This window comes from Labrus bergylta, chromosome 12 (assembly GCF_963930695.1).
Source record: "Labrus bergylta chromosome 12, fLabBer1.1, whole genome shotgun sequence".
Taxonomy (NCBI): Eukaryota; Metazoa; Chordata; class Actinopteri; order Labriformes; family Labridae; genus Labrus; species Labrus bergylta.
In genome coordinates, this window is record NC_089206.1 from 14,726,185 (window position 1) to 14,743,264 (window position 17,080).

Sequence of the window (17,080 nt, forward strand, 5' to 3'; positions counted from 1 at the left end):
GATGAACTCATAAGCTACGACAACAAAGATATCTTGATATCAAATAAAATGAAATGATTGAATCACATGTTTTTTTTTTCAGGTTATGAATGTTTTATTTGGAGGAAAAAAAAGTAAATTAATGCCAGAAATATAGTGTGGACTGATGCAAGCAAAAACAAATGAATGGATCCAAGAAACACATAAATACCTTAAAAACAGAAAACCCTACTATCACCTTTATTCTGAAGCCAAAATCCAGAAATCCTAATGTGTCACAGTAAAAAAAAATGCAAAGAAAAAAAAAATACAGGTACAATAACTGCTCTTGTATCTCACCTGCCAGCCATGTACCCTAAGGTCGACCTTTAATCAAACAAAACAATTCTAAGATTACAGGGTTTTTTTTTCAGTAAACTGACGTAAAATGATGACAGTAGGATTAAGTCAAACAAGAAAGATTTACTAAGAAAATAAGAGACATCAACAATAAAAAGATATAGTACAATAATGACAGTTTCATTAAAAGGGGAGAGAATTGAGTTAAAGGCAAATTTGAAATACACATCAATAACATGTCCTTACAAGGCCTTGTAAGACATACAGTACATAATATACTTTATAGAAGAGAAGACTATCATCTAAAGAAAGAATATTCAACTTATGAACTACATCACTCGTGTTCAAACAACACAATCAATTGAATCTCTATTACACACAAAAAAAAGGTCCTAAAAATTCTTAACATGATTAACCTGATTGTGCCTCTATGGAGAGTACAATGTCTTCCAGTAAAGTGGTGGTTTCTATGTCACTCTGAGTAGCTGTTTATTCCATTACCCATCTGAGCCGTAAAATGTGGCCTTCAGGGGTAACTTTGGCATGGAAACAATGGGTTAGGTCAGCGACGCAGAAGGCCTTTCCATGCATACAGTACGTAGACACTTGTTATTACACACTCACACAAATATACACACATTCACTGCATGCAGACCTGCACTGGAGAAAACAAACCACCATACAGTCCCACACACATACACACACACACACACACACGCACACACAGACTTAAGTACAGGTAAATATTTCGGTATGGGAAAATATCTCATACAATCTAGTTTACCCCTGCATAGCGCCTGAGTCAGAATATAAGCCTGAAGGAGCCAAGCCAATGGCAGGGGAGAAAGCATTCACAAATGTGATTTATGGACACTACAAATGACAAAATTATACCCCGTCTCAAGTTATGAACCATAACCCCTTAACTTCCTCTTCTTGACCCCTGCTCTCAAGGCACTACATGTAGGCGATACTGTGTAAAATCCACTTAGACATTGTCTCAATTTAACCCACTTTACATGAACATAATTATTTTGTCTTTTTTCACATCCCCATTGTCTTTGGCCTGGTAATGACCGTTTCCAACTTCATTCCAATCATGGCACATTTCAATAAGTTTACGTCTACTCAACTTTAAATCACCCCTGACCATCTGCCAAAGAGATTTCTAGATCTAAAAGTGTTTGATAGAAGAAACCAAAATGGTACATAACCAATGTAGAAACCAAGGATTGAGGTGTAGAAGCCTATCAAATAATTTAAGATCTGCTTTCATTTGCCAAGGATAACTGTATGATGACAAATTGAGCATCTGCAAAACTTTTCTGGGCCCTTCCCAAAACTCTCCCAAATGTCAAATATCAATGGAAGCTGCCCTCTTATCTGTGCTTGACAGCAGCCCCCTCCTCTCCCTGAGCCTATAACAGAAGGCAGGTGGACTTCCTGCAACGTTTCTTGGCAGCCAGTGCTGCCCTAGTTGCCATCTCAAAGACTTCCCTCACACCATCTTTGGATTTGGCAGAACACTCTTGGTATCCACTTGCAGTGATGCGGGATGCCATTTCTTTGCCATCCTCATATTTAACTGGCTCCTGGAGACAAATATGAAATTGGAGGTTACATTTTGACATTTACTTTAACAATGTGAACAAACAGCATCAGTTTTGAACAAAAAAACATAAAAAAACTAAACCTGTTTCATTTTGGCAAGCTCTCGTCTGGTGTGTTCGTCATTGCGCAAATCTTTCTTATTGCCAACAAGGATAATAGGAACGTTCGGGCAGAAGTGTTTCACTTCAGGTGTCCACTTTTCAGGAATATTTTCTACAGTAAGAGGGAAAATGCAGCAATTCATAAAACATGCCAATGTCAAAATTGCAAGGCATTCAATATACAAGATACAACCAGTGCAAACTAAGACCATACCTAAACTGTCAGGGCTGTCTACAGAGAAGCACATTAGAATAACATCAGTGTCAGGATAGGAAAGAGGTCGCAGTCTGTCATAGTCCTCCTGACCCGCTGTATCCCAAAGTGCTAGCTCTACCTGAAATGAGACAGAGTTACATGTAAGGATCAACACACACATAGGATTCATTAAATGGGGAAACTGAGGCATTTAATTTAAAACTTAAAGGTGGTCAGTAGCTTTTTCCTTAAAAAAATAGAATATAGACCTATACAGAAGTAATGTCGATCAATCATCACTTATGGGCCTCTATACATGGGTGGTCTTCACTGTGTCTTAAAAGACTTTGCCCTCTGCCTGTATTTTAAAGTTTGGTATGTTGTGGTTCTGGGTAGGGAAATGGTGTGCTTCCCTCAGCCAATGACAGCGCACAGGTGAGTTTGGGAGCGGATACAATTCGGCAATTGGACATTATCCAAACTGGCGAATATGACGGACAAGGACGTAGCGGCAAATAACAGAAAATATAATCATCGTAAAGCGAAATGCCAAGCAGATAAAGCTTGTTCCAAAACGAGGGTGAACCTTGTGTTGGCTTTACCCGTGGACGCAGAGTTGGCCTGCTTTCTGCTGGACAGGCAGGTGCCAAACACCGGTGGTTAACTTGTGCTAGCATGCTGTTGCAGTGTAGGTACAAAGAGAAAACTGCCACACTACGTCCTGCATCGAGTGTGGACTTCTAGGGGCCATGAGCCCAGTAAGCTTGACGCGTCTTTATGACAGCACCAGCAGTGCGCACAGACCCAGTACTACCTGTGCCCACCCACCCAGGGGAGATCTGCAGCTCCCATGTCTTACATTAATACAAAATTTGTACTTTATTTATTGTTACAAAAGGTGTGTAGATTACTGTATAGGAAATATAAAAACATGACATTAGTTGATATCGCTCTGGTATGTAAGAAAGTATGTTGGCCATTTTCCCAGATTTTCTTGTGTAATAGTGAATACTTCGTAGTGAATGTAATGGTTCGTAACAGCCCAACACAAGGCGGCAGTCTGTAGGGACTTGGGTTGGGAACCGGAGAGTCGTCGGTTCAAGTCCTGGTGCTGACCAAATATGGAAGTTGATCTGGTAGCTGGACAGGTGCCAGATCACCTCCTGAGCACTGCCGAGGTGCCCTTGAGCAAAGCACCAAACCCCCTCCCCACCAGCAGCTCAGGAGCACCCGCTGTGGGCTGCTCCGTCACTCTGACATCTCTCCATTAGTGCATGTCCATAGGATCCTGTTTTTGGCATGTGTATATTTCAGCCTGTGTGTGTGTGTGTGTTGCATGACTTACAGAGTGTAAAAACAGAAATTTCCCCTTGCAGGGATCAATAAAAGTAAATCTTAATCTTACTTGATAGCGTTTCACAAATCAGATATCAGATTAACATTGTAGCTTTCTCAATATTTATTATTTTGTTTACATGCGTTTAGTGTCTTCAGTATTTATTTGGGCTCCTCAGTTCCAAGTTCATATTGAGTGTTTCATGTCTCACCTGTTTCCCATCCACCTCGATGTCTGCCACATAGTTCTCAAACACAGTGGGGACGTAGACCTCTGGGAACTGGTCCTTACTGAACACGATGAGCAGACAGGTTTTCCCACATGCACCATCCCCAACTATCACCAACTTCTTTCTGATAGCAGCCATCTGTGGAAAAAGGGTTCAAAGGAAGTTCACACTTAATTCAACGTATCACCGGTAACTTAACTACTCTTCACTATTAATCCACCGAAACATAAATCCACCAGTTCAACTCGTTCACACATTAGAAGTCCTGTTATACACTCAAACTACGATGCAGACCGGTGTCCTAATATTTCAGAATTACTTAAAACTATCCAGAGTAACGACCTGCATAGAAAAACAAAGGCAAACAGTGCCTCGGCCTTGCAGGTTCAGGGTGTAAACACAACATTTCCGTGCTGTGTTCCCATTCCTGCTCAAACGCTGTGTGGTACAGTCCGGGCCTGTCAAACCAGCTAACATCGGCTAGGTTAGCAGGAAAGCTAACGGTGCCTCAATGGTTTGAACTCCTGCCATTTAGAGTTTCCTCCCCGAAACCTCAACTTCACTTCCTCATGACATTAGCGTGAAACGTATGTTACCGAAGCAACAACCGGCTTAAAAGTTCACAAGCTATCTCTTAAGAGCGGTTACCGTTAGATGTTCTGTGTCCGCCTTTCTCCTCTTCCTGACCGACTGGAAAACTCCGCCCACTTCTCGTACGCATGTGCGTAATACGTCATTTGTTAGAAGGCTGCAGCACATAATGCAATATTTATAAATTCAGTTTTAAAGTAGGCTATGGCCCATATTAACGATGAATTGAAATCAATCAAGGAAAATAACAACATGAAGTAATATCACGAAAAAAATATTTTAAATACACATGAAATAATAATGTAAAACTTTACTTCTGATTATTAATAAATGTATACAAATATATATATATAAATAATACAATCAATTCAATTCATTCTCCGTCAATATGTAATTTTGAAGAAGAAATAAATGTAAAAAAAATAATTACTATCAAATACATTTTTAAATGCATGTCATAAATGTATATATAATATGACCAGTTTTTGTATTTTCAGCCATCATCGTTATCCGTCCATGTGAAGGACTATTTATCCATAAAGAACTTTATATATTTACATCTGAATATTTATGATAGACAGCACAGATATAGTACCAGTTACAGATTATTCATCTTTATTTAAAGTACCACAAAACTTTAGCTCACAGTTATGATTGCTATATCTATCCAGCTGAGATTTATTTTTCACATTTGAAATTATTAATCACAGTCTTCTCATGCGTTTACACCCCTCACTCCAGCAAGGGGAACAGAGTTTGTCATAACTGTTTCAGTTAAGACTCTTCTGTGCCTTGAGGACCAGGGCACAGAGTCTGTCTGAGCTGTATCAGTTCTCACACTTCAAAAGCTTCTCCAGGAAAGTAGCTCATCTATGACAGCACCCTTAAAGTTAGTATGCATTCCCTCTCATCCTCATCCTCTGCCGCAGAGTTTATTTAATCTAATGAGATTGAGAAATTCACAGATGCCAGAGTAACATACTCCTGCTTCTGTTTGTTTCTATGGACACCGGAGGTAAAGTTGCTCTGATTGGCTCTTCAGCTCAGCCAGTCTCGGGTCTACTTCCTGACAGTGGTTGTGGTGGTGCTGTTGCTGCGCTGGTAGAACAGCACATAGGCTTGATTGGTCTGAAGCTGATTCTCTGAGACTGCAGTCACACTGTAGGAGGGCAGAGGAGGACATATCATGAGAAATGGTTCAGGTTTATTTAAAATAGGTTTCTATACAGATGGCCCAAAGACACAGTACACTTTATAAAATACTGTCTTTTACAAGGAGTTGGCTGGGAACAGGTTTGACAAAAGAATTTGAGTGCAAGATGAAAGTTACTTTTGTTACCTCGTTATCTGTATTATTCGACTTTATTTTTGAAAGCTTAGTCTTGGATTAATTTATTAAGCTAAAAAGATAAAAGGGGTAGGACTGGATAAGTTATTTAACTTCATCTTACACCCTTTTCGAACATGGACTGGTTAAGGAAAAATAATCGAGCCACTACAGAAAGTATGCTTTGATTGTAATGTATATTTTATTTTATTTTAAAAACATGTTCGAAATAAAAAATAAATGAATGAATGAATGAAAGTCACCTGGAGTCATTGTAGAAGCACCAACCACTTTCATCTGAACAGCAGGCAGTGTAGTGACCCATGTTCACCGTCCCAGCATGGTTACAGATTGCATATAAATCATACAGAACTGGGCCTGTGGAGATGAAAAAAAGATATAATGACTGACTCCTTCAATTTTTAGAAAATAAAATGTGCATTATTTTAATTTCATAAATAAAGGAATGTCAACATACTGTCACATTCAAAACACTACTTCAAATAAGTTATTCAAAAGTGGCACTGAGCTCTAGATGTGCCATTGATCATTTGCTAATCTCAATATTTTAATTTTATTGTTATCATATTGTTTTAGTTGGTTTAATTATTCACCAATAACCCATATATGTTGGTTAACTTTCACAGCCAACTTTTCACATCATAAAATCAAGCATCAGCATTTTCAACATATATACATTTAATTATGAGATGTGATATTTGATATAATTGATCTGTAGTTCAATACGGCTTGAGATTTTTGAGCAAATTATTTAAACAAACTTTTTTTTAGTTATGGTGCCAAATAATTACTGAGAGATACTTTCCTACAATGACTGACCTTTAACAGTATGCTTTGTCTTAACTAACGTCTTGACTAACCTAAACTAAATGAAACAGTAAATGCTTGCAGTGGATGTTTGCAAAAGGAGATGCGGCCCAGATGAAGGGGAAAACATAAAATATGTAGAAGGATAAACTTAAGGGAAGCATTGGTTTTGTTACCACAGTCGAGAGGCCCGTAAGGTCCGAGGTCCAGATTAGTGAGGGGGAAGGACACGTATGTGGTGCTTTTACTGATCGACCACCGAGACATTGTGAATCGATTCAAATCTGATGGAGAAAGTTAAGCTTCATCATAACTTCTTGAAGACAAACATACGTTTCTGATAAGTTAAATAAAACTAAAACCACTTGGTTCAAAGGATACGAATGACAATAACCTGGGGAAACCTTTGGATGGACAGCCGCTTCGTGCACTCTGTATGTCTGTTACACCTCTCACACATCTGAAATACATCCACAAACAAACACACTTCAAAGATCTTGAAACACAGTCCTAGTTGTAGCGGTTATTAACTATTCAAAAGTGTGTGCAATTCTTTGTCTGTTAGTATTTGTTTGCATAGAGTACAACCCTTCTATAGCTCTCTCATGCATATCAGACCGTCATTCATTTTTCAGCCAGGTCTTAGGTTGATTTAATTATCAACTTTTGCATTTGTCACTGTTAATTTAGCATTAAATATAGAGGCCATCCTTTAAAGAGCTCAAAATCAAAGACAATAACAACATTTACTGCATTGCATGTCCACAAGACTCAAGTTAATAAACAATTAAAGACACAACTTTAAGTTGAGCTTGATTGCTAAATTCCTCGTGTGCTTTTTCTATTTTGTTTGCCTTGTCTGATGTTTGTGATATATTTGAATGAACTGATTTGTATTGATGAAGACACTGTATAAGCCAGACTTATTCCTGTTGTCTCTACACACATCTACTTAAGCATTTGTTAGCTTTACTCCCCATAAATAGCAAATATACAAACACATAATGGGCTGAATGAATAGAATGACAAAAGTATAAATTAGCGGTTAAAAAAAAACCCTTTCTTTATTCCATTCCTAGCTCAACTGTGCTTGTCATTGACCTCAAGACCTAAAGTCAGAGACACATAAATGCAATCCATTGGTTTTGCACTTACAGGTGAGTTCTCCTTGTCCAGTTTCTCCTCCTGAGAGAAGAGGTCCAGGCACTGCCTCAGCGTCACCTCCCCTGAGGAGCTCTTCTTAGGGATAGGCAGCGATAGGTCACAGAACACATCGAATGTGTTGGAGTAGTGAGAGCACACGGAGCAATGCAGCGAGCTCCGCAGCTGGCCTGAGAACAGATCTGTGAACAGGATGGCGGGAAGAATGAATACATTTCCTTTATTAAACCTTATAGAGTACAGTTGAGGGATCATCGAGACTGGATTGCTCTCCTTACCCACTATCCTGCTGTCATCTCTCTCCAAGTGTTTCTTCCACATGGCTGCTGCCTCTTCTGAAATCCTGGGAGGAAGTAAAGAGGAGGATAAAATGTTTCCCATGAAGAACATCCTAGTTTTAAAGACAGAAGTGTATTGATGAACTTTAAACTTAAAAAAAAAAATAAGTACATGTTCTCAAAAACATGAAATCTGGAACAAAATGTTTAAATGCAAAGATATATTTACTTTTACATTTTATCCCCTTTCCTCAGCTTTTAAATTATTTTGCCTACAGAATAAGTAACAATATCACTATATTGAATCCCAACCGATGCACCATAATGTCTATCTTATCACCAGATACAGATACACACCTAAATCTGGCATACTTCTGTTCAGGGTCCTTCCCTGTTCGTCGAACGTAGGGTCTGCGGTTGATTTCTGTGTGCAGCTTGTCCAATAGGAACCTCAGAAACTCCTGTGCATCCTGTTGACTGGAATAAACAGAAGAGACACACAGCAAGATTTCTAAATGCCATCGATACAGACAGAAGTTCCTCTCTTGTCCTTATAGCTGTTGTGGTACAGAAGTAAATTGCATTTCATATGTAGCACATTATCTTAAAAAACGTGTGTCTAAACAAAGGTCTTTGTGTGTTTGCTTTTACACAGCACTAATGTCTCTTGCATGCAATTCTAATGAGAACAGTTAACCAACATCTACATTCTTACCTGTAACCACTGAAGTAAGGCACTGCTTCTTTAAAAATACTGTAAAACTGGCGTGGGTTGACTGTGTTTCCGTCATTTACATCCCAAAGGCCTGACAGCACCTGGGAGAAAGCTGGGCACAGGAGGACACGTAAAAGTAAAAAAAAAAAAAGAAAAACGAAAGACGGATGAAATAACTTTTGTAAAGAATATAACAGCAGAGGAGGGGCTCTGAGGGTAAGGTACCTTCCATGAGTTTAGCATCCTCTTTGGAGAACTTTTCCTGTTTGTAGGACTTGAGCAGGCAGTAGTCTCGTAGGCCACGTGTGTGAGACAAACATTGAACTACTGCGTTCAGGAAACACTAGCATCGAGAATAAATAGTGTGGGGGGGGGGGGGGGGGGGGAGAGAGAGAGAGAGATAATAAGTTCATGCATGAAAGTTTTTGGAAATATGTATGTTTAAAAGCACTTTCTTCATCATGAAACTTACTGTGTTTCCTATGTTTCTAAGGCCGACCCTTCCAACTCCTAAGGTGAGCTGGTCCTTCTAAAAAATACATTAAAAAAAAGGAAGTTATTTACCCAAACCATGATCAAGACTTTAGCCAGTATACCCTCCAATTTGATCCCTGGCAAGGTCCCGACAACATGGTACTTGTCTCTCGGTTTTAACCCCATCATGTCTGTGTGTGTACAGAATAGATGGGACAGATTTGGCCTTCTTATCACATTAACATAACAAGAGAGGCTAAAAGGAGGTCAGTCCCAAGCACTCATCCTATTAGAACCCAGGGAGTGCTGACAGGGGTTTAAACACGTGTGTGTCAATGTGTACTCTCCATTAAGTCCTTTACACAATATCTTTGTCTGTGTTAATGCTCGTCTCTTTAGCGTCCCATCAATCCCACATTAACAGAAATCTTTTAACACCAGTTCTTTATGCCTGTGCATGCAGTAACAGTTTTTATGGTGTTGCGTTTTACCCACCTCATTGTCAGCGACCAGAAGCAGCCCCATCAGTGAGGTGTAGAGGACAGACTGGGAAATGTCAGCAGTTTCTCTTTGCAGGCCGTTCTGAGACACCAGGGTTCGACACAAGGCCTTGCAGGAGGGCTCGACGTTGACGCCACTGGCTCCGGGCATCCTGTTTCACTAAACCTCAGGAGACGTGTTTAGCCTCAGAAAGGCTTCCTTAAGATATGATAAATGAATGGTTTTGCACCGCCGTTTGTTTTTCACATGCAGGGTCAGAGGGGAGTGCAAAGTGATGGAAGGTCATAAGCTGTTTAGCAGAGTCACAATGTCCTTTTTCTTTACTGAAGGTATATGAAGATAATGATGGACTAATATCCCTCTGTTTCCAGGAAAATAACGAGGGATGTCATTCACAGCTGAGGGAAAAAGAACAGGATAAATTTGTGAAGGAGTGCCCATTAAAAGTAAATCCTTGCCTTGTATAGATCCAGTTGATCCACTCTGTCTCACTTTCCTTTTCCATAATTACAGCGTGTAGAGACGCTCAGAGAGTCTAGGTCTGACAGAGACCTTGATGACTTCAAACGAGATGTAAATTCAAGTTTCATCAAAGAATCAAGTATATGGTCTACAAAAAAAGTATAACTACTGTTAAGCTTTGCACGGAGATATTAGCACACTCTTGTTGATGTTTCATACTAGTAAATGGAAACATTCTTACAAAGTTATTTTAATGCGTAATACATTGACAAATAAACAGAGCAGTTTGGACTCACCTGATCATTTGATCACTCTATCTGTGGACAAACTGTCCCCACTGAACTGTTCCCATCACCTGCTGAGCTGTTAAAAATGCATAAGGGGACGTCTACTGTTACACTGTAAGCACTGACTGTAGGCTAGAACTGAAAGTCTACCTCCCTCCCTCTCTCTCTCTCTCTTTCTCTCTCTCCTTCCCTGTCACCGGTGTCAAAGAGAGAGAGATAGATAAATAGATAGATAGATAGAGAGAGAGAGAGAGAGAGAGAGAGAGAGAGAGAAAGAGAGAGAGAGCAAGAGAGAGAGGGAGGGAGGATAAGCATCACTAATCCTTTCTTTCTAAATCTTGTTGTCTATACTTAGACTTGTCTTTGTGTACTTTGCCAAAAGTACCTGAACACGCTTTCAGTGTCAGTTTATTTAAAAAAAAACAACAACATTAACAGCAATAATTGAAAAAAAAAAAAAAAACTTCACAAAGGGAATCCACATTCAATAATACTGTTAAAACACTACATCCCAATCATGCAATCTATCAAAAATGTGGGAAATTAAAACCATCCAAGTTGGAAATTCAATGCAGATGTCTAACCGCAATGGGCCTTCACATTTTATGTACAACAAATACCAATGTACAGTTCTATAGACATCCCAAAGGCCCACTTGTGTTCAGTCTTTAAAATAAAAGTCAGCGGCCGGTGTGGTCCTCCATGTCCGTGTCCGAGCTGAGGCTGAGCTCGGCTATGTGGTACAGGGCGGGATCGGTGTGGAGGGAGAGCTGCGACTGGCTGGTCTGAGCTGTCCGGTCTCTGGACTGGACGATGGCCTGGCGCAGACAGGTGATCCACTGCTGCTTGCTGAAGGAGTCGTTGGCCTGCAGGCTGTAAGGGTTTACTTTGGAGCGCCCTCTGCTGCTCACACGGAAACAGTTCCTCACTAAAGAGAGAGGTGAAGAAAGGGCGTTTAGTGAAAGTGCGTATGAGGATATTTCTTCATCAAGTGGGGTAGTGTGGCAATTTGTTTGCTCAATTATGGGCTTTACTGTAGCCTAAGTGTAACTATCCTATCCATTAGTTCTCTATATAATTCAAAGCATAAATGAACCTGAAATGTGTGCAGTTTAAACCTTCTTGTTAACCTTTTAAGTTTAGGCTGTTACAACCTTTCCTCTTTTTAATTACTATCAATTATTTGTTGGTTTGGAATAAGTGCTCAGAACAATCAAACCGTTTGACAAATTGACCTTTAGAGTGTCAAATCTTGCCTTTTTCACTTTTGCTTATTTATTAATCTATCAAAGAAAACTAAAGTGAAGAAAATGGAAACATATGCTGTTTAATGCTAATGATCCGATGTTTCTATGTTGCTTAGGGATCAATACATCATTTGTTTGCAGTATGTAGATGTTACCTTTATCATTTCCAGTGAATGCCCCCCTGAAGGTGCCCCCTCCAGCAGCCTCCCCGTCTGGGATCTCCTCCAGGTTGATCAGGGCATTGGGCAGAGGTTGTCTGTACACATTGAACACCTGACCTCCGTCCTTGTCCTCCCCCGGTCTGGAAAGCACCAACGCCAACTCAAACAGGAAGACATGCAGCCGCTGCCAAAGAAGACAGATGTTTGAAGTGTATTTATCAATACACAGAGAGACATTAAGAAGAGCCAAGAAAAAAAGTAATCTATCATTCAGATCTAACAGTGAAAGTGTTGGCAGGAACACCATAACAAATATGTTAACGCTAGGGCAAAGAGGTGCAAAGATGTGTAAATGTAGGGATTCACTCTGTCTTGGAATCCAGACATCTACAGGGTGTATTTACCTGGCCCTTGTTGTTCTTCAGCTCTCCGTGGCAGTACAGGAAGCGGGACAGCTGGATCTCTGGTAGTCTCTGACTCTCATCCAGGTAGCTCAGACCTCGCCTGTAGAACTGACACTCGGCCTCTCCCGTCTTCTTGTTCACCTCCCCCACAATGCTCTGGATTAACTCCAACTGAACACAACAAAGAGTGATGTAGATTTCATGTATTTTATAATTTCATCATTTGATTGATCAAGAAAGAAATGTCCTATGAATTGTGCCAAGGGTAAATAAACATGCACTATGTTTTAACATTTGGAATCCTGATTCTTATATGAGCCATTATTGCCCACGAGTCGACAACTGAAAGCACCTTCAATATAAAACTGTCATCTGAACTGACAGCTATTAGAAGAAACGATGAACCAGCCAAACTGGCAGACATAATGACCTTGTTATTTTCATATTACTGATGACATATCACAGGATTACTGGCCCCTGCAGTCTCATCTAACAACATTTGTAGCTGCCAATTGGAAGCAGTTCAGTGTGAAGTACTTTAGATTTGTAAAACAGAGCGTTAGCGAAATTGCTTGCAGACTGATGGATTTCACAATAAAGGAATATTAGAAGGTGAATATGAAGGTGTGAACTAAGTGTATGGTATTTATTTGGTATAGATTGGTATTTGATAATGCATACATATATTTTTTAGATCAAGACATAAATAATTTTGACATTTGAATATTTACATAAATTTATTTACATAAATTTTTTATTGTAGAGTGAGCGTGACAGGAAATGTGAGGAGAGAAAGTACAGGGTGATATGTACCAAAAGGTGTCAGGACAGGGAATTGAACCTACAACCAGCACAACCAGCACGATGAGGACGGCAGCCTCTGTACTCTGTGAACCTGCTCTACCAACTAAACCAAACCAGCGCCCCATATGTGTGATGTGCTGATATTCAGATAGACACGTTTCTATTTTTGTGCTTCTAAAAAATCTGACAAGCTATAAGATTTGAAAATAAAGCAAAAGGGAGCAATAAATAAAAGTTTTCTGTGTATTCAAACCTCCATATATTGGAAATTGATTGAGATTGCTACGGTATGTAAACCAGCAGACCCTGCATCTTTGCTAAACTGCCAGTGTAGAGAAGGACAGGAGTAAGAATGATAAGGTTCAAATTGCCTGTTCATCATTAATTCACAATTCTGTGTTTTTTAACCTGGAGTAGGTGTTTTTTTATACATGTGTATGTGTGAACACAAACTTACAGCATCAGGTAATGTGTCCTCGTCCGGGTGATCTGGAGGTGTGCACTTCTGGATCTCTTTTAACAACAGCGGGTATTTCACTAAACGACTTCGGGGGAGATCTAAGAAGTTCCACAAGTCCAGTTTCCTGCTGAATGAGGACTCCTGACACAGCCGCAGGAAGTGCTCCACTCTTTTCTCTTGCTTCTTTTGGTCCAGCAGAGCTTTAGCCCCCACCTGGTTACAGCAGTATGTTACATAGGCCTCCAGGCAAGGAAACTACAAGAAGGGAGAGGGAGGGCGGGATATGATGAGAAAAGCAGAGATGTACACAATCTGAACTCTGTGACACTGAGCTGAAGAGGAACAAAACAGAGAAAATGCAGGAACTGGAGTGAGTGAAGGTGGGTTGTGCCCTTTATTCTTTCTGTCCTTGGTTTCCATGGAGACACTCACCCAGTTCATCAGAGTAGGCCCAACCTCTCCGACTGTCTTCTCTGATCCCCTCAGCCGCTCCAGACGACTCAGGAGATCTAGAGGATACAAAAAAAGAACAAACTAAATGAAGAACTGGTATTGATTTTTTATTTTTTTTTGCTGACTAAACACTAGTGTTACTACAGCTCTACGACAGAAACCTCTCATTCAACTCATTCGGAATCCTTAGCTTAAAAAAAAGACAACGGCAAACCCGCCTCGCAGTAATCAAATGCAAGCATGAGTGTATGAATGAACACTCTCTTTGTTTGACTTTATACAGATTCATTTTAAAATAGTGCATTATCAATAGTGCCACATAAAAGCCAATATAACAATTTGGCATGAAAAGAAAAAGAGGAGTTTCCTTGCAAGAGTTGTGAAGTAGAACGATAGTTTACCTTGATGCAAAGGGATAAGAGAGTCGAGTGTACCAAAGATTTGTCCAAGTTCGCTTTCTGTCATAATGTCCAACTTCAGCATGGGCTCATAGTACACCTGGTAACAAAAATAAATAAATAAATGGATGGATGCCTGTAAGTCTCATTCAGCAGAATGTGTTCTGATATAAAGTAATGCTTTTGTACCTTCTTGACCAGACTGAGGTCATCGATGAGTTGCCTTTCTCCCTGAGTGAGCTCATAAATCACCTGCAGAGGAGAAACACATCATGTGTCCAGGATGGCATGCAAACACAGTCTTGCCTACAATGTAGATACGCAACAGGAGCTTTCACAGCTGATTGTTTGATAAAGGAAGTTGAGCCTAAAGTGCCAGCTCACATCCTCTTTCGTAATCGCTGCGTAGAGCTACTTCACAGAAACAAAGAGTATGCTCTGGTAAGCCCGCCCCACACTGCAACCACAGCTCGACCCAAATATCCCTTTAAAAACCCCCCCCCAAAAAAAAAAAAAAAAATCAAACATGGCACCTCATGAAAGACACCTGCTTAAAAGCCAGGTGTATGAGATGAAATAAAGCATGCTGCCCCTCGCACCTCTTGCCGTTTGATCTCCTTTGCAGTCAGGTCATGACTCTCCACGGTGTCACTCCAGCATTGGCTGTTTCGTCGGCGTGGAAACGACGAGGCCTTCGTACGAGCACGCAGGGGGGCTGGTGGCAAAGGTCGAGCCTCTGTGCGAAAACTGATGGAGCGCTGTGAAAAGAAGTGGTTAGTCAAATGCAAAACAAAAAAAATGTTCATTTAGTGTGACAGAAAGAGTGCGAGTGTGTTTGTGCTTTGTTACCGAAATGGACTGTCCAATGCGTTTCAGAGCGGGGGTCTTCGTTGGGGTTATGAGCCCTGTTAGGCTATTTGACTTGACCACTGGTTTGACCCTCTTATTACTGGGCTCCTGAGTGAAATCACCATTAGAAGTTAAGAATCTGGATATGATACATGTAAACTAATGATCCCCAAGCGTATCAAGGTAGTTCATCTTATTCAACAACGAGTGGCTACACAAGACTTTAACGCATCTTGACCCACATGTCAAACCTGCAGATCAGAAACCTTACCTCTGAATCCTTCATGTGGTCGGACATTATTTCACCGTCCTCATCCTCCTCTTCATCCTAATCAAACAGCACAGGTCACATTACAGAATATTTCACAGGTCAAATTAGAGAGAGTTAGGAAGGTGAGAAATTTGGAGGGCTGCGAGATGTTGCAGGCTGCAGATCTCTCGTTTCCTGTGTAACACTTTCAAAGAGGAAGGAGGTTGAAACTGTGCCTGTGTAGTAAAATACAAGATGTCTGCTTGTTTCATTTGACTCAAATACCACATCAGCTGTATATTCAGTGCAGTGAGAAAAGGTGCTTCACTCTAAATGTTTCTATTTGTGGTAATAGACATAAAACCCAGTTGCTAATTCTGAAAAGGACAGTGGCTGATGTGTAACTAGGTGTCATATAAACAACTTCAAGTTTTGTTCTTCCAAAAAGCCTCTGTGGGTGTACGGCTTAACTTCTCTCGTTAGCTCTGGGTATTGTGGTCACAAAGGTACGGTTGAATAACTTCCGCTAGTTACAGAGAGGCAGAGACATGAAGATGAAGAAACGCAGAGTTTGATGGTGCCTTTCAGATTTAACACTCACCTCTGTGATTCTGATCACAGGTGCAGGGGCTGGGTCTTGTTTTCTCTTCTTCTAAAAGCAGAATTTCACATTAGGTTTACTTCTTCTGTTTTTAAGAGAAAACCCATAAAAGTTTTAGACAAGGGAAGCAGGTTAAAAAAATATAGTATGATAAATTGCTAAAAAAAATACCCCAGCATGGTCACAGAGGATGTGTCTGTCTTCTGCTGCTGTGGACCTTAAAAAGAGCAATACAGAATTATTCATGTAGAATTATTCTTTATCAACAAAAAAAAAGAATCCTCATCATGTTTGCCTTTATTATGGTTTGGAAGATTTTCTATGCCATTAATATCAGTGGTATTCCTTAAACATACTTAAATCATTCTGTTAATTATAATAATCCCTTCCTCTGTCATCGCTCAGCATTGACGTTCAATATGTAGGATTCAAAGTCAGAAATCTAGAAGTACGAACGTAAGAGGTATCATACCAGGAAGTCCTTGTTTCACCAGTGTCCTCCACTTCCATCTCGTCTTTGTCTTCAGTGCATCTTCACAGAATCATCACACATTTTTCTAAATAAGAGAGGTCCACACGGTCCAACTTTACACTGAGTTCTGTTCCAGTAACATACAAGTTTTGTTGTTTGTCAAAGTTCAGTGCACTCCTTCCTCCTCACTTTCTTCCTCATCTCACAATCGACCACATCCTTTTGAGTTGCACATACTCATGTATCCGCTCTTCGAAGGGAGGAGGGTTTAAAACGCCGCTTTCAAAACCTGTCTTTTAATTAGTTGATGGAACTTTAAAATTTGAGGTCATCAACATATTGTGCAGCACAAGATTACCTGAGCTTACATTCATGTCAGCAGAACAGTTGATGAGGTTCCCTGTTCTTGGCGTTTAGTCTGCATTTACATAAAAAGTTACCATCTGATTATAGTTTTCGTTTTAAGTCAGGTAGGCGTTTAGCTGATTCAAGCTGTGCTTCCCGGATATGCTCTATAATGAAACTTCTGATGAGAAAGCCACAAGCAGGTCAGAGAGGAAAATATG

General features: G+C 40.1%; 3 protein-coding genes across 6 annotated transcripts; all 3 read right to left on the reverse strand.

Moving 5' to 3' along the window:
• Positions 1 to 196: 196 nt before the first annotated feature.
• LOC109984913 (rho-related GTP-binding protein RhoA-C) lies at positions 197 to 4,582 on the reverse strand. Its single transcript, XM_020635088.2, has 5 exons — positions 4,440 to 4,582; positions 3,774 to 3,929; positions 2,245 to 2,365; positions 2,012 to 2,142; positions 197 to 1,910 (listed from the first exon to the last, which is right to left on the reverse strand). Exons 1-5 carry the CDS (start codon positions 4,548 to 4,550, stop codon positions 1,737 to 1,739), a joined length of 693 nt encoding a protein of 230 aa, XP_020490744.1. The 5' UTR covers positions 4,551 to 4,582; the 3' UTR covers positions 197 to 1,736.
• Positions 4,583 to 4,980: 398 nt separating this feature from the next.
• On the reverse strand, positions 4,981 to 10,510 carry usp21 (ubiquitin specific peptidase 21). 2 transcript variants are annotated; one of them, XM_020635073.3, is made up of 11 exons: positions 9,661 to 10,510; positions 9,164 to 9,220; positions 8,917 to 9,034; positions 8,692 to 8,803; positions 8,349 to 8,453; positions 7,977 to 8,041; positions 7,693 to 7,880; positions 6,919 to 6,997; positions 6,714 to 6,821; positions 5,973 to 6,087; positions 4,981 to 5,541 (listed from the first exon to the last, which is right to left on the reverse strand). In XM_020635073.3, exons 1-11 carry the CDS (start codon positions 9,814 to 9,816, stop codon positions 5,442 to 5,444), a joined length of 1,203 nt encoding a protein of 400 aa, XP_020490729.1. In that variant the 5' UTR covers positions 9,817 to 10,510; the 3' UTR covers positions 4,981 to 5,441. The 2 variants fall into 2 exon arrangements, with proteins under 2 accessions (XP_020490729.1, XP_020490727.1); XM_020635071.3 differs by having other exon boundaries at positions 8,334 to 8,453.
• Positions 10,511 to 10,805: 295 nt separating this feature from the next.
• On the reverse strand, positions 10,806 to 16,738 carry arhgef3l (Rho guanine nucleotide exchange factor (GEF) 3, like). 3 transcript variants are annotated; one of them, XM_020635064.3, is made up of 13 exons: positions 16,515 to 16,738; positions 16,214 to 16,259; positions 16,043 to 16,090; positions 15,463 to 15,519; positions 15,192 to 15,299; positions 14,942 to 15,100; positions 14,532 to 14,594; positions 14,346 to 14,442; positions 13,924 to 14,000; positions 13,489 to 13,746; positions 12,228 to 12,398; positions 11,818 to 12,007; positions 10,806 to 11,343 (listed from the first exon to the last, which is right to left on the reverse strand). In XM_020635064.3, exons 1-13 carry the CDS (start codon positions 16,550 to 16,552, stop codon positions 11,096 to 11,098), a joined length of 1,560 nt encoding a protein of 519 aa, XP_020490720.2. In that variant the 5' UTR covers positions 16,553 to 16,738; the 3' UTR covers positions 10,806 to 11,095. The 3 variants fall into 3 exon arrangements, with proteins under 3 accessions (XP_020490720.2, XP_020490719.2, XP_029133405.1); XM_020635063.3 differs by having other exon boundaries at positions 16,043 to 16,093; positions 16,515 to 16,737; XM_029277572.2 differs by having other exon boundaries at positions 16,043 to 16,127; positions 16,515 to 16,737.
• Positions 16,739 to 17,080: the final 342 nt, after the last annotated feature.